General features: G+C 42.2%; 1 protein-coding gene and 1 long non-coding RNA gene across 3 annotated transcripts in view; one reads left to right on the forward strand and one right to left on the reverse strand.

Annotated features, from left to right (window-relative positions):
• The window catches only part of CCDC170 (coiled-coil domain containing 170), a 151,210-nt gene that overhangs the window by 108,667 nt on the left and 24,872 nt on the right, over positions 1-17,671 (forward strand). For both annotated transcript variants that reach the window (XM_075862870.1, XM_075862871.1), the window contains exon 11: positions 10,442-10,684. In XM_075862870.1, the coding sequence (XP_075718985.1) occupies positions 10,442-10,684 (243 nt within the window). The remainder of the gene's footprint in view (positions 1-10,441; positions 10,685-17,671) is intronic.
• LOC142760005 (uncharacterized) lies at positions 901-7,843 on the reverse strand. Its single transcript, XR_012883228.1, has 2 exons — positions 7,245-7,843; positions 901-3,032 (listed from the first exon to the last, which is right to left on the reverse strand). It is a non-coding gene; the product is annotated as an uncharacterized LOC142760005 (long non-coding RNA).

Raw genomic sequence — 17,671 nt, forward strand, 5'->3', positions numbered from 1 at the left:
AATAGTTCTTGCATAATTTGGAGGTGTGCTTTGGGTCATTGTCCTGTTGTAGGATGAAATTGGCACCAATCAAGCGCTGTCCACAGGGTATGGCATGGCGTTGCAAAATGGAGTGATAGCCTTCCTTATTCAAAATCCCTTTTACCTTGTACAAATCTCCCACTTTACCAGCACCAAAGCAACCCCAGACCATCACATTACCTCCACCATGCTTGACAGATGGCGTCAGGCACTCTTACAGCATCTTTTCAGCTGTTCTGCGTCTCACAAATGTTCTTCTGTGTGATCCAAACACCTCAAACTTCGATTCGTCTGTCCATAACACTTTTTTCCAATCTTCCCCTGTCCAATGTCTGTGAGCTTTTGCCCATATTAATCTTTTCCTTTTATTAGCCAGTCTCAGATATGGCTTTTTCTTTGCCACTCTGCCCTGGAGGCCAGCATCCCGGAGTCGCCTCTTGCTCAGTTGTGCAGCGGGGCCTCCCACTTCTCTTTCTACTCTGGTTAGAGCCTGTTTGTGCTGTCCTCTGAAGGGAGTAGTACACACCGTTGTAGGAAATCTTCAGTTTCTTGGCAATTTCTCGCATGGAATAGCCTTCATTTCTAAGAACAAGAATAGACTGTCGAGTTTCACATGAAAGCTCTCTTTTTCTAGCCATTTGGAGAGTTTAATCGAACCCACAAATGTAATGCTCCAGATTCTCAACTAGCTCAAAGGAAGGTCAGTTTTATAGCTCCTCTAAACAGCAAAACTGTTTACAGCGGTGCTAACATAATTGAACAAGGGTTTTCAAGTGTTTTCTAATCATCCATTAGCCTTCTACTGTTCGGGTACTAATCAGTCTCAACCGGCAGGGATAATACGCTGAGTTCGTACGAAAGGAATCACACCACACAGAGTCTGGTACAAAGCTCCTCACTCAGCATCAGGCGTCACTGATTTATTTATTACACACATTTGTTCTATATCTCCTTTCTCCTGGGGGTGGGTACATGTTATCACACTTTTATAAAAGCACGTATCACTGTAAGCCTCTTGTTACTTTGTGTCATCCTTGGATAGGTTCACCCTTATCTGGTCCTTTAGATATGTCTTCATAGTTCATAGTTTGTTCATACCAGGAAGTGACTTGTTATTTTATTAGTGCGTAGTCCCTGTTCAGGGGCCATCTTGCCACGTATACTTATCTAATCCTATTACTATTGCTTCATCACAATTATGTACACAACTCTATAGTCTATATTTTATTAAAGAAAGAAAATTATTATAAACATTAACTTCTGTCCACTCCATCCTTCACAGTCCCCCCTTTTATCATTATTTTCTTCATTTCTTAACCTAAGTGTGTCCGTGCTCTGGGAAAGGGGAGTAAAAGGATTTTTTCACCAGTTTGAGACGAGCCTCCCCTATTAGGAGACCCCCCTTTGTAGCTGGACTTAAAGAGTCGGTGCACACCCTACACTATCTATTCATCTTCAGAACAATAGTCTCGATAAAGGGTGGTTGTTTTCATGGATGGAGTTGGTAAAAGTCCTTCAATTTCTGAAGAAAACATAAAAGTGGGAGTTACTTCAGTTATAGTTTTAGTCATTAATTTCTTCATACATGGTAATACACAACAAGCAATAACTGCGAAAAGCACTAGAAAGATTAAGATTACAATCCCAATTTGGGCCAGAATTTTCTGCCATCCGGTTAACCATGAGAAATACTGATCCCATGGGTCTGTGAAACCTCAATTTCGTTTTAATTCCTCGGATAAAGAAACAATCTGTTTGATTGCCATGGTTACTTTGCCGTTTGGTCCTGTGTTATCTGGAATAAAAGTACGACAGGTAGTACCTATCATGGCACAAACGCCTCCTTTTTCTGCTAGTATCATATCAAGGGCCATACGGTTCTGGAAAGTCATAGTAGATGTGGGTCCTAACTGGTCAGCTAGACCTTGTAAAGCGTCCCTAGTATAGTTAACAAACCGTTGCTGGTTGTAATAGATATAATTTATCCAATCTACATTTTTGTTAGCTGTGATCATAGGGATTAATGATTCAAATCAAGCTGCTACCTGATCCCGGGCCTTGAATTCATCTGGGACCCCCCTTGGGACTCCTATAGCATCTATATACACATGGGGGTCAAAACTTCCTTTCAGATCTCTTTTTTTCCCTTGTAAATATGTGACTATTTTGAGAGATGGTCTCTTGGGTCTCAGAGAGTATATGAAAAGGCATGATCGCTTTCGCCAGGGTGCATTCTCCCTTCCAGTTCCCTTCGATCCGCCGAACTGTTTCTAACTGTATACCATTCAATACTCCTAAATATCTCTTAAAATTGTTATCAAGAATACAAAATATCTTCTATTTCTTATTTGGCTATTATTCATACATAATATCATCCCATCAGTTTCTTTTATTACAATCGTAGAGTTGAGCCTCTCCTTGTTGCATCTTTCATAAATCTTATTTATCATTTTGTTTCTATTTTTACTGGTTGTATATTTCTGTAGATATTGTAAATCTGGTTCATAACAACAAAACCACAGTCCCAGTCTCTTTTTGTATGCTAATGTTGGCTGTTTTGTCTATGTGAAGGTACACAGTCCCTCCATGTGGCCCTTTTTTCCAAGTCCCTTCGGTTGTAGTCACATTTGTAGTATAACACGGGGCATTGGCCTTACAGGTGTAGTTACCCTCCTTTCTATCCACTGTGGCATTCGCCCACCCTGTCCTGAACTGTTCCAGTGATTCTGTACTGATTACGTGTACAGGAGTAGCAGTTCTGCCTTTTTGTATAAGAGCACACGCAACAACCGCCGCAACGACCGCAAAGATCTTCATTCTTCTGGCTGAAGAACCTTTTTACAATGACTGGCGTGAATCCAGCTTGCCTTTCCTTCGAGCTTCACTGAGGTGCTTGTAACGAGCAAAACTTGAAAAGGACCATCAAATCTTGGGTCTAGACTTTTCCTCACGTGTCTTTTAACAACGACCCAATCTGCTGGTTCTAGCTTATACGTCAACTGAATCAGGACCTGGAATGGAAGCAAATACTTGTGCATGCACCTTGGTCAATTGTTTGTCAAGCGTTGATACATAATCTGTTAGTCTACCATACTGCATTTGGAGCACCTGTGGAAAATAACATCCTAATCTGGGAGCCGACCCAAATAAGATCTCATATGGGCTGAGACCTGTTCTTTTTGTGGGCGTGTATCTTACTGAGAACAAGGCTAATGGTAGACACTCGGTCCATGGTTTCCCGTTTTCTACCATTGCTTTTTGGATTTTCAATTTGAGAGTCCCATTTAGTCTCTCAACCTTCCCACTGCTTTGTGGATGGTATGGTGTATGTAGGGCTTGACTTATGCCTAGAGCTGACAACACATGGTTCATGATTTCACCCGTAAAATGAGTTCCTCTGTCTCTCTCGATCATCTCTGGAACTCCATATCTGCACACCACCTCGTTGATCAGTTTCTTTGCTGTGGCTACGGCTGTAGCTTTGGTTACTGGAAAAGCTTCTGGCCATCCTGAAAAGAGATCAATACAAACAAGCACATACTCCTAGGTACCAACTTTGGGTAGTTGAATATAGTCTATCTGCAGTCTCTGGAACGGATATATAGGTCTGGGTGTGTGCTTCTGTGGTACTTTTACAGTTCTTCCAATATTATGTGTTGCACAGATCATGCATCCTTGTGTAAAACTGCTGGCCATCACACTAAACCCTGGGGCATACCACACCTTGTTTACCAAGTCCATCATTGCCGTTTTTTATTGGTGTGTCTCTCCATGTGTTATCTGGGCCATCATTGGGAACATTGTCTTAGGCAGGCACAGTTTATTCTGGCATTGCCAGAGGCCATCTTTTCGTAGCGTTGCTCCTTGGGCCGTCCACTTGTCTTTTTCTTCTTTTGTTGCTTGTCCTTGAAGTTTTTGCCGTAGTTCCGGGCTTACAGCTGGTCTTGTTTCCTCTGGATCTTTTATCTGACATACGGCTGCTAACACGGGTAGCTTCTGTGCTGCTTGCTTTTGCGGCTTGGTCTGCCAAAGCATTTCCTTTTGTCTCTGGTGAACTCACCTTAGTGTGAGCTTTTAATGTTTACTACTGCTAATTGAGAGTCAGAGTATATATTTGCTGTCTTTCCTTCTGCATGTTGGCATGCTGCTGCCAGGGCCTTAAGCTCCACTTCTTGTGCTGAGCGGGACGCTGGTAAGGAGGCTGCTTATTGTAGGACTACATCTTCGGTGGTTACTGCATATCCTGTAAGAAAAGATCCTTCTACAAAATACCTTGAACCATCCACAAAGAGTATTTAGGTCTGGGTTTTGGAGTGGGGTATCTTTTACATGTGCGAAGCCCACTGTTTCCTGGGCCATAAGGGCCATACAATCATGTTCATCAGTTTCAGACAAAAATTGTGACCATACTTTACCTACGTCTTCTCCCCCCTTGCTCCAAAGGCAGTAAGGTAGCTGGGTTCAATGTAGTACAGCGGTGTAAAGTAACCTGCTCAGGGAGAAGAAGCGCACAGGTTAATCTCAAATGTCTTGCAGTGGACAAATGCTTAGGTTGTACTTGAGTTAGAATAGCAGTAATATATATATCATGTGGTGGAAATGCCAGGACCAAATCTGAGGCCTTGTTTAACATTGAATTTACAGCAATGATAGCTCTCACACATGATGGGGAACCTCGGGCCACAGGGTCTAGTCTAGCTGAATAATATACTATCGGGCTCTGCTGTGGTCCATGACTTTGTGTGAGAACCGCAGTGTCATGTCCATTTTGTTCAGTACAGTACAAAGTATATGCTTGCGTAGAGGTACTCCATGGATTGGTGTCACAAGCCGCTACCAAACACAACTCCTCCTCATTCAGCTGATAATCCAGAATACTTTGAGAATCTCACTTTTATCAGGTTCTGCAAATACTTGATTAATACAAAAACAAATAAAAATAAAACATTCCCAAAAACTTTACATCAAATTAACAATGTCCAGACAAGTTTTGTTTTGCCTTCTCCCTCATCTAAATCCATAAAGACTCGTGTGAGTGATGTCAGTTCCTTCACCCTTCCCCCCTTTGTGGACTCTGCGAGAGTGATGTAGCAGAGTTCAAAACTACATCTCAACATAACACTAATTTAACCCCCTGTAATGTACAACAGCCTGAAACAAAAATGACTTTTTCCTGACAAACATTTGATCTTTACAATGACATAACTCATGTGTGAAATCAAAAACAAAACAATTGTAGTTAGTTATTCAATAAAACAGAAAATATTATCTCTGATAACATTAATTACTGCAAACCAATAAACAGTATAACGGTGGGGGCACATACATTTTCAAAACCCCGTGTCTCACAGTATCTGTAGTTTAATACATCTGAATTAACATCAAAACACATGAAATCTGATCACATCATAACACATAAATATCGTAACTTTTATAACCAACAGCGCTTGCGCAAAAGAGAAGAAATGTATTTAGGTTTGTAGACATTACTGATATATATATATCTCAGCAGTGCATATTGAGATCCCTCTGTCTCATCAGCCCTGCAGACTGCACCCAGTCAGCCCCCCTCCTCCTCCTCTCAAACACAGCACACTTTAGGGGGGAGGGAGGTCACAAACTCGCAGCTTCTCACAATCTTAACACTTTCAATGCCGGCAAAACAACATACGTATCTGCAATCATTTATCACACCATTGTACAGGAATTATCTACGTTAATGTTTAACCGTACAATCTGACGGCCACCATCTCTATATTATGATGACGTGTTGTTTCATCAGTGAACTAAAACTGGAACTTCTGTAAATAGAAAAAACACTACAAATGACAAAATTAACAAGGTGATTATTTCATACTGATTTGGTTGGGCCGGGCGTGGCCACATCCTACGGAGGGGGCTTATAAAATCCACCTTCTTGTGTGAGTACCGGATATAACGGAACAACAGGTTTAGGTGTACCAAGATGGCCTCCTGGGGCGGGGAGTGGTGCCGAAGGCGTGGCATATATGGGAGGATCGGGGCGTGGAAAGTGACATGATACACAATATTCAACTTGGGGCGGGTTCTGTTAACCACAACTGGGACACTCCCACGAAGTTAGAATTCCACCGTCGCCATTATAGGGCGGTGGCTGGACACGTTCTTTGTAATACACATATTTGATGATTTTACCCTTTCTGTCTCGTATTTCTTGCTCAGTAAACTTGTCTTTAGTTATGGCTATGGCTGTTCTTTGCCAAGCTAATGCTTCATCTAACTTTCCTTCGTCACTTAATCTTCCCTTGTTTTCCCTAAGAGCTGCAGCCCATTCTTCCATCTATAAATATGCCACATATGTGCATAACTTTCTTACTATTTTCTACATTCTTCTTGCCTTCTCTTTTTTCTACTATCTCTTTTGCGGTTAATGAACCACATTCCTTTGCCTGTCTCTTTGTTTTAAACACATTAAACATACTGTTCTATATTTAACACCGTCCTGAGAATGAAACCTTATTCTCGATGTTTCTGAACACAAAACACAATTTTTTTTTTATTTTTTTTTAACACAATTATAACTGACTGTCTGTCTCTGTCGTCTTAATGGTATCAACCTATACCCTGCGACCAATTAAATTATTACACTTACACCTGTCGTCTTAATGGTATCAACCTATACCCTGCGACCAATTAAATTATTACACTTACACCTGTCGTCTTAATGGTATCAACCTATACCCTGCGACCAATTAAATTAAATTATTACACCTGTCGTCTTAATGGTATCAACCTATACCCTGCGACCAATTAAATTAAATTATTACACCTGTCGTCTTAATGGTATCAACCTATACCCTGCGACCAATTAAATTAAATTATTACACCTGTCGTCTTAATGGTATCAACCTATACCCTGCGACCAATTAAATTAAATTATTACACCTGTCGTCTTAATGGTATCAACCTATACCCTGCGACCAATTAAATTAAATTATTACACCTGTCGTCTTAATGGTATCAACCTATACCCTGCGACCAATTAAATTATCACACTTATACTTATCACCTATGCCGGCGAGACGCGACTATCTATACTATGATTCTTGGAACCACACAGCGGGTTAACTCTCTGTCGCTGAGAGTGTGGCCGGGATCGACTCCAAATACCTCGGTATCTTATCACCTGCTCACTCTCCCACACGGATAAGAGCCAATATTCATAAACATGAACTTAACCTTACCGTGTTTTATTTGAAGCTGATCAGACTTCCTGGGAGCGTGGCTGGTGATTCGATGTTGAGGCGTCTGGGGGTCGTCGATCACGGACACGGCTTATCCCTCGAGTGTGGCCCCACGTCGAGCGCCAAAATGTTCGGGTACTAATCAGTCTCAACCGGCAGGGATAATACGCTGAGTTCGTACGAAAGGAATCACACCACACAGAGTCTGGTACAAAGCTCCTCACTCAGCATCAGGCGTCACTGATTTATTTATTACACACATTTGTTCTATATCTCCTTTCTCCTGGGGGTGGGTACATGTTATCACACTTTTATAAAAGCACGTATCACTGTAAGCCTCTTGTTACTTTGTGTCATCCTTGGATAGGTTCACCCTTATCTGGTCCTTTAGATATGTCTTCATAGTTCATAGTTTGTTCATACCAGGAAGTGACTTGTTATTTTATTAGTGCGTAGTCCCTGTTCAGGGGCCATCTTGCCACGTATACTTATCTAATCCTATTACTATTGCTTCATCACAATTATGTACACAACTCTATAGTCTATATTTTATTAAAGAAAGAAAATTATTATAAACATTAACTTCTGTCCACTCCATCCTTCACACTACCACAGTTAGCAAACATAATGTACCATTAGAACACTGGAGTGATGGTTGCTGGAAATGGGCCTCTTTACACCTATGTAGATATTGCATTAAAAACCAGACGTTTCCAGCTAGAATAGTCATTTACCACATTAACAATGTATAGAGTGTATTTCTGATTAATTTAATGTTACCTTCATTGAAAAAAACTGTGCTTTTCTTTCAAAAATAAGGAAATTTCTAAGTGACCCTAAACTTTTGAACGGTAGTGTGTGTATGTATATATATATATATATATATGCAAGCAAAGAGAAGCAGCAGCACTCGGTTTTCAAACAGGAAAATCCAATAATAAAGGGTGCCAGCAAGTAGTGTGGCATGAGCCCCCCATGCCCGGTAGCGTCATTAGCACTACGGGGGGTCCAGGTGCTAGCGAATGCCACATTTAATTGTATCTGCATCCTCAGAACGCAGATACAATTGAATACTATAGGCTACCGGCCACGTTAGGCCTGCAGCCTATAAGTTGCTGGGACAGAATACATGCACAGGCCAGTGTGACAACGCCCTATGCAAGGGTCCCGCCCTGATGTTGAGGGAAAGCTCTGTCTGTCGCGGGAACGGGGATAGGTGAGTACAATTTTTTTTGTAATTTCTTCGTGGGTCTGTGCGACACTATCTACAAGGGGGTCTGTGTGGCACTATCTACAAGGGGGTCTTGTGTGGCACTATCTACAAGGGGGTCTTGTGTGGCACTATCTACAAGGGGTCTGTGTGGCACTATCTACAAGGGATGCTGTGTGGCACTATCCACAAGTGGTGGGCTGTGTGGCACTACAGATGTAGCTGTCTTTACCTTGACTTTTAATGCATTAAATAAACAATGGCTAGATCTCTTATCTTAACTATTTCAATGACTTTTTAATGGCTTTTGTTGTGTGATATCACGCAAATCAAATTAAAGATGGCTACATCTGTATCTACATCTGTGTGGCACTATCTACAAGGGGGGCTGTGTGGCACTATCTACAAGGGGGGGGGGGCTGTTTGTGGAAGGATCTACAAAGGGTGCTGTGTGTGGCATTTAGGTTTGAGCACAAGATACTGCTTCTATGTAAGCAGGATACATAGAAGCTGTATCTCTAATAAAAACCATTAACAAAGTTGCACTAAACACTATAATAAAAAAATGTATTTAAAAAAAAAAAGTGTTCAAAACTTTCTATAACCTTTAAAGTCCTATTACACGTCCTAATATGGGCTGTGAAATTGAACGATGATCAACAAGACATTGATCGTGGCTCGTTTGCTCCTTTCACAAGGAGCTATGATCAGTAATATATGGGGCCAAGCGATTGTTACTATGATTATCCTAGTCAGACGGTAAGGCCACACGTTGTGGGTAAAACTACCCTTTACCTGCAAAATCATGTGGCCATAAAGGGTGTATTAATTAATGGCCGCACGATTAAGGAGCGTTTTACCCGCGACAACACTTGGCATTTAACAACCGCACCGAGCATGATGCCAACGTGGTTGCTGGCTGCATCGTGGCCAGGTTTGTGCCGTTCTGTGTGGCGTTATTGGTGTCATTTTTTATAAGGTGTGATTTTGTACATGCTTTTTTTCTGGCCTTTTTCAAGTCTTATAGTGGAGCCTATTGAAAAAAAAACACACCCGGAGCATGCTGCGTTAAGGAAAAAATGCAGGACCGAGCTGTTATTGATCAAATCGAAGTTCAGAATGGGCCACTACTCATGTGCCAGTGCTTGCCCCCCAGACTAAAATTTGCCAGCCAGCCCCTGCCGGGATTGCAGTGCTAGCTATGATCCAGCCTGAGTTATAGCCAATAGAAGGACAGGTTTCAGCTCTCACTTTAAACTGCCCTATCTCCGGCTAGATCATAGTTAGATCTCTAATCTAGGGGTTGTTTTAAATCTAAGAACCAGCCTAAGTTATAGACGTTAGTAGAAGGACGTATCAGTGGTAATTGAAGTTCCTACCTGCTAGGACATATGACATACCTGTTGTTACAGTAAGTTCCCCCTGTCCTTTTGTTGAAAAAAGATACAGGTAAACTGTGTAAATGTCTAAACGGATCCCGTTGTTATCAGTTCCAACCGTTTTGAACCAAACCTACTGCAAATTTTATACACACACACACACACACACACACACACACACACACACACACTCACACACACACTCGTAGTCAAATATCAGATAATTTTAGGTGTGAGTTGCTGATTTTCTGTGTGATTAGCGTAAAGTACATGTAACCATATAATATGACCTGCTTTAGTCTTGAAATATTGTCATATACCTGCTCTCAGACACCATCATTATGCAGACTTCGTAAAATTGGAACCTGAAAAGGTAGGACAGTTAAGCCCCTCCCCTGTTCAAACAAGTAACACCCCTTTTATGTAAATTTCAGGATCCAGTTAGAGAGATACAGTAATCCAGTAAAAAACTGTTGGCCAGTATGATTATGTATAAATAAAGCTAATGTCAGATGAGGCCTGCCTTTAGACAGGTTTGAAAATCAGTGGGATGAGGTTTTTACTTGCAGGGAAATAATTAAACACTGTTTTATTATTTTTTTATTTAGTTAAAAGCACAGAAGGAAAAGTTTGATAGCAAAGAGCTACATATGGAGCTTTTAAGGAAAAAGATTGCCCAGCTTGAAGAGGAAAAACAAGTGCGCACGGCTCTGGCAGTGGAGAGAGATGACGCTAATCTAACTGTGAGGAGGCTGCAGAAGAAGGTGGAAAGACTGCAAAAGGAGCTAAGTGCAGCTCAAGAGTCTGCCACAGAGCTGAAATCCAGACTTTCAGATACCAATGAGTTAAAGGCAAGTGTAACATACCATTTAGAAATTCTATTAACCAGGGCTCTTCTTTAACCCCTTCCCGCTCCTTGACGTACTATTACGTCATGGCAGCTGTATCGTTCGCGCTCCATGCCGTAATAGTACGTCACGGGAGTAACGGCCGTTTCGGCCGTCCTCCCGACACATACAGGAGCTGTGACGCTGCTGTCTTGTTCAGCAGCTGTCACAGCTCCTACAGCGGGGACCGATCGCTGTGTCCCCGCTGATTAACCCCTTAAAAGCCGCGTTCTATAGAGATCGCGGCTTTTTAGGGGTTAAGCTGCCATCGCCGGCCTGCTACGCGATAGCGGCCGGCGATGGTGACTATGGCAACCGGACACCAAACAATGGCGTCCGGCTATGCCATAGACGGAAGCCTAGTGGGTCCTGACAACGTCAGGACCCACTATGCTTGCTGTCAGTGAGTAGCTGACAGTTCTAATACACTGCACTACGCATGTAGTGCACTGTATTAGAATAGCGATCAGGGCCTCCTGCCCTCAAGTCCCCTAGTGGGACAAAGTAATAAAGTAAAAAAAAAGTTAAAAAAAGATGTGTAAAAATAAGAAAATAAAAGTTTTAAAAGTAATAAAAGTAAAAGTCCCACTTTTTCCCTTATCAGTCCTTTATTATTAATAAAAATATATAAACAAACAAATAAACTATACATAATTGGTATCGCCGCGTCCGTAACGGCCTGAACTACAAAATTATTTTGTTATTTATCCCGCACGGTGAACGCCGTAAAAAAAAATATTAATAAACCGTACCACAATCACAATTGTTTGGTCACTTCACCTCCCAAAAAATGGAATAAAAAGAGATCAAAAAGTCGCATGTACCTAAAAATGGTACTGATGGAAAATACAGTTCGTTACGCAAAAAATAAGTCCTCGCACGGCTTTATTGATTGAAAAATAAAAACGTTATGGCTCTTAGAATAAGGTAACACAAAAAGTGAATGATTGTTTACAAAACGTATTTTATTGTGCAAACGCCATAAGACATAAAAAAAACCTATAAACATCTGGTATCGCCGTAATCGTATCGCCCCGCAGAATAAAGTTAATATATCATTTATAGTGCACGGTGAACGCTGTAAAAAAAAAAGTATACAAAAACAATAGTAGAATTGCTGTTTATTAGTCACCACGCCACCTAAAAATGGAATAAAAACTGATCAAAAAGCCGCATGCACCCCAAGAAAACTACAATGGATTCCTCAAGGGGTCTAGTTTCCAAATTGGGGTCACTTTTGGGGGGTTTCCAATGTTTTGGCACCACAAGACCTCTTCAAACCGGACATGGTGCCTAATAAAAAAGAGGGCTCAAAATCCGCTAGGTGCTCCTTTGCTTCGGAGGCCGGTGCTTCAGTCCATTACCGCACTAGGGCCACATGTGGGATATTTCTCTAAACTGCAGAATCTGGGCAATAAGTATTAATTTGTGTTTCTCTGATAAATCCTTTTGTGTTATAAAAAAAATGGTATAAAAAGAGTAAATTTCACCTCTACTTTGCTCTAAATTTCTGTGAAACACCTAAAGGGTTCATAAACTTTCTAAATGCTGTTGTGAATACTTTGAGGGGTCTAGTTTCTAAAATGGGGTGTTTGATAGGGGTTTCTAATATATGGGCCCCTCAAAGCAACTTCAGAAATGAACTGGAACCTAAAAAAATAAATAAATGAGGCAATACTTCGCTTCTTACATTATACTGATAATGAGCCGTGCCCACTCCGAGATGACCCCAGTTTTGACCGTTTGTATAAACGGAGACCCCTATTAGACCGTTCCAGTGCCCGGTTTTCCCAAGCATACACCCCCGAGAAGTGTTTTTCTATTGATGAGTCCCTGGTACATTTTAAAGGGAGGGTTCAATTCCGCCAGTACCTGCCAGGTAAGAGGGCAAGGTATGGCGTGAAGATGTATAAGCTGTGCGAGAGTGCATCAGGGTATACCTACAGGTTTAGGATATATGAAGGAAAGGCCACCCCCAAACCAGACTGCATCCTGGACTACAATAGGTACATGGGAGGGATGGACTTGTCAAATCAAGTCCTGAAGCCCTACAGCGCCATGCGGTGTGGTATAAGAAGCTGGCCGGGCACATCATACAGATGGCTTTGTACAATGCGTATGTGCTACGTCGATGTGCAGGCCAGAGGGGAACTTTCCTGGAATTTCAAGATCTAATCTTTAGGGACCAGGAAGGGGGGGCACCCAGTACTTCTGGAAGCGAGGCCACACGCATCGTACCAGGGCAACACTTTCCAGGAGAAGGTCCCCAAACCGGTGGAAAGGGAAAGAGTCAAAAGAGGTGCAGAGTCTGCTATAAGAGGGGGATAAGGAAGAACACAATATACCAATGTGACACGTGTCCCGAAAAACCAGGGCTCTGTATAAAAGATTGTTTTAAAATGTATCATACATCCCTTGATTTTTAATTTACCCTGATGCACTCCGCACAGCTTACCCCCCTCATCTTTCCCTTCTGAGCCCTGCCGTATGCCCAGGCAGCTGATAACAGCCACATGTAGGGTATTGTCGTACCCAGGAGAACCCACATTACAATTTAAGGGGTGTATATCTCCGGTGGCGCATGCTGGGCACACTATATTGGACACTGAAATGGCATATACATATATAAAATTGCAAATCTCACACTGCACCATCTGCTGCGCATTATCTTTTACACAGTACCTGTGGGGTCAAAATGCTCACTACACCTCTAGATGAATGTCTTAAGGGGTGTAGTTTTTAAAATGGGGTCACTTCTCGGGGGTTTCAACTGTACTGGTACCTCAGGGGCTTCTGCACACATGACTTAGCACCAGAAAAGCTCCAGTAGGCCAAATGGTGGTCCTTTCCTTCTGAGCCCTCCCATGGGCCCAAAGAGCAGTTTATCACCACAAGTGGGGTATTGCCGCACTAAGGACAAATTGGGCAACAAAATGGGGTATGTTGTTCCTTGTGAAAATAAGAAATTTTGATCAAAAATGACATCTTATTGGAAAAAATATCATTTTTTTCATGTCACAGCCCAATTCAAATAGGTGCTGTGAAAAAACTGTGCGGTCAAAATGATAACAAAAACCATAAATGAATTCCTTGAGGGGTGTAGTTTCCAAAATGGGGTCACTTCTGGTGGGTTTCCATTGCTTTGATACCTCTGGGGCTCTGCAAATGCAACATGGCACCCGAAAACCAATCCAGCAAAATCTGGACTCCAACAAACACATAGCGCTCCTTTCCGTCTGAGCCCTCCCATGGGCCCAAACGGCAGTTTATCACCACAAATGGGGTATTGCCGCACTAAGGACAAATTGGGCAACAAAATGGGGTATGTTGTTCCTTGTGAAAATAAGAAATTTTGATCAAAAATGACATCTTATTGGAAAAAATATAATTTTTTTCATTTCACAGCCCAATTCAAATAGGTGCTGTGAAAAAACTGTGCGGTCAAAATGATAACAAAAACCATAAATGAATTCCTTGAGGGGTGTAATTTCCAAAATGGGGTCACTTCTGGTGGGTTTTCATTGTTTTGATACCTCAACGCCTCTTCAAACCTGGCATGCTGCCTAAAATATATTCTAATAAAAAAGAGGCCTCAAAATGCACTAGGTGCTTCTTTGCTTCTAGGGCTTGTGTTTTAGTCCACGAGCGCACTAGAGACACATGTGGGACATTTCTAAAAACTGCAGAATCTGGACAATACATATTTAGTAGTGTTTCTCTGGTAAAACCTTCTCTGTTACTAAAAAAAATTGAATAAAATTGAAATTCAGCAGAAAAAATGAAATTTGCAAATTTAATTTCCACTTTGCTTTAATTCCTGTGAAATGCCTGAAGGGTTAAAAAACTTTCTATATGCTGTTTTGAATACTTTGAGGGGTCTAGTTTTTAAAATGGGGTGTTTTATGGGGGTTTCTAATACATAGGCCCCTCAAATCCACTTCAGAACTGAACTGGCACCTTCAAAAAAAGGCTTTTGAAATTTTCTTAAGAATATGAGAAATTGCTGTTTATGTTCTAAACCTTGTAACGTCCAAGAAAAATAAAATAATGTTCAAAAAACGATGCCAATCTAAAGTAGACATATGGGAAATGTGAACTAGTAACTATTTTGGGTGGTATAACCGTCTGTTTTTCAAGCAGATGCATTTAAATTCTGAAAAATGCTATTTTTTGTAAATTTTCTCTAAATTTTGCAATTTTTCACAAATAAAGACTGAATATATCGACCAAATTTTACCACGAACATGAAGCCCAAAGTGTCACGAGAAAACAATCTCAGAATCGCTTGGATAGGTTTAAGCATTCCGACGTTATTACCACATAAAGTGAAATATGTCAGATTTGAAAAATAGGCTCTGAGCCTTAAGGCCCAAACTAGGCTGCGTCCTTAAGGGGTTAAGGTGTTACTAAATAGCAGGTATTTTATTTAGAGGTATCTGTCATCAAAAGTGAGACTTTTTAAATCACTTTCTTATAAAAAAAAATAAATACAAATATATATATATATATATATTGTGAGACAGTGACAGGTAAAGTCATTGAGGGAAGGTACATTTCCCCTAGAATCCTGTCATATGTATCCTAGGCTCCAGGGAATGAGTAGTTCTTGCAATAGAAAGCTCTAGCTTTCCAATCTCGGCTTAAGGAAAAGCCGGAAAAAGGGCCTGGAGTTGGAAGAGCAGGGCGGGTTCCCCAATCCCTAGTCCATCTCTGTTTGTAGGACAAGGCTGCTGCTCAATTAGCTGCACCTGTAGCCTGTGTATAAAAAGGTGCAGACACAGTGTGTGGGAGTCTCACCCCTGACTCAGACTGGAGACTACTAAGGCTGGAGTAGCCTGTATTCTATGTGAGTAAAGACCTGTGTTACTTTGTGTCCAGTGCCTGGTAGGAAGGCACTCGGTATAGTTAGATAATATCTTGTTTAGTTAGTGCTCAGACGAGCAGGATTTATTTTGTATTTTGCCTTGTTGTACAAGAGGCTGTTTCTTTGACAAAAATAAAAACACAGGCAAAGCCCTGTTATGACTTTTAATGCACGGTGTCCCTGTCTCTGGCTACAAAGAAACCGCTGTACCAACCTCTCCTGATGCTAAACCCTCACATATCGTGGCCGATGCGGGCGCGGTCTTAAAGAGACATATACCTATTTAAAAGGACTTTTGCTGCTCCAAGTGGAAAATCGTTGCTAGGGGCAACAACACAATTTTTTCTCCCCGAGAGTGATTGGAAGTGTATGTCTTGGGTAAAGGCGGCAACAGGGCTAAAAAAGACTGTTAAAATGGATGAAATACTTAAACAGCTGATTCAGGCTAATATCAACCAGGGGAAGATAAGCACAGCTCTGCAAGAAGCCAGCGCGACTCAGCGAATGGTGCATGAGGAAGCCATGCGTGCACAGGCTGAAACCAATATTCTGCTGGGTGAAGCCCACAGACTGGCCTTAAAAGAACAGCAGCAAATTAATCGCTATTTGCAAGACCAAATTCAGGCCTCAGTGGAGAGGTCAGCGGGGCCTCATGGTTTGCGCCAAACCACTCGTGCAGCGGTACAGACATCTCTGCAGAAGATGACATCCACCGACGACGTTGAGGCCTATCTCATGGTGTTTGAGCAAGTGGCAGAACGAGAGAAGTTACCTTCAGATCAGTGGGCAGCAGTGGTGGCACCTTTCCTAACCGGAGAGCCGCAAAAGGCGTACTTTGATCTCAATGAGCAGGATGCCAAGGATTACTCCAAGCTGAAGGGTGAGATCCTTGCCTGTCTGGGTGTCAATATGAATGTGCGTGCTCGACGGGTGCACAACTGGACTTTCGTGGAACACCTACCTGCGCGATCACAAATGTATGATCTTGTCCATCTTGCAAGGAAATGGCTACAGCCAGAGGAATCAACCACTGCGCAGATCGTGGAGAGAGTGGTGCTTGACAAATACATCCGCTCCTTACCACCGAAGGTTCAGCGTTGGGTCGGTCAAGGAGATCCTACAGATGCGGAACAGCTGGTGAACCTGATTGAAAGGTACAGAGCTACTCAGGATCTACTCCAAGAAGTACCGCCTGGATGTTCTAACCCCAGGAACAGCAAATCGTGCGGAGCACCCGGTAAGACTGTTCATTTACTAGAGGGGTGAGAAATGTCTTTAAGGGAGGTGGCTCAGAAGGGGAGCAGACGGAGGGAAGAAATCCCAGAGAGACACTGAAGGCCAGACCAGGGTCTCAAGTTGGGGATCGGGGCCGCATACAGTGCTGGCGGTGTTATGGACCTGGGCATATTGCTGCCAATTGTCCCCTGACTACTGAGCCAATGGAGTGTGATGCAGCAAGGCGAATATCCTTGTTTGCACGTCCTGTTTGTTCTGCTGAGACTGTTTACGAGACTGAGCAACAAATGTGTGTCATAAAAGTGGAAGGGTGTACTGTGAGTGCCTTGCTGGATTCTGGGAATCTGGTTACCCTGGTGCATGCCAGCCTGATAGACCCTGGAACATTCAGCGGACATAGTATAGGGGTCCTGTGCATACATGGGGACACTAAAGAATACCCCACCGCTTTGGTCACTCTAGAGACTTCCTGTGGAACCGCTTGCCATGAAGTGGGTGTGGTCAAGTCCCTGATGCACAGTGTGATCCTGGGGAGGGACTTCCCAGTGTTCTGGGACTTGTGGAGGAAGAAAGATGTAACCTCCACTGTAAATGTTAATGATGGTATTAATGAGTGCGCTGTGATTAGCCCAGAACCCTTTAACGAAGATGCTGAGGTGCCAGCAGTAGGGGTGACCACTGAGCCTGATAAATTTCCTCTGGCTGTTTTTGCTGGTGAAACAGATGAGCAGGAGGAAATTTCTGAGATACCAGAGTTAAATGTATCACGTAACAATTTTGGGACCGCTCAACTTAGCGATCCTACATTGGTAAGAGCCAGGGAAAATACTAAGGTATTAAATGGAGTGCCT

Source organism: Rhinoderma darwinii, chromosome 4, assembly GCF_050947455.1.
Source record: "Rhinoderma darwinii isolate aRhiDar2 chromosome 4, aRhiDar2.hap1, whole genome shotgun sequence".
NCBI classification, from domain to species: Eukaryota; Metazoa; Chordata; class Amphibia; order Anura; family Rhinodermatidae; genus Rhinoderma; species Rhinoderma darwinii.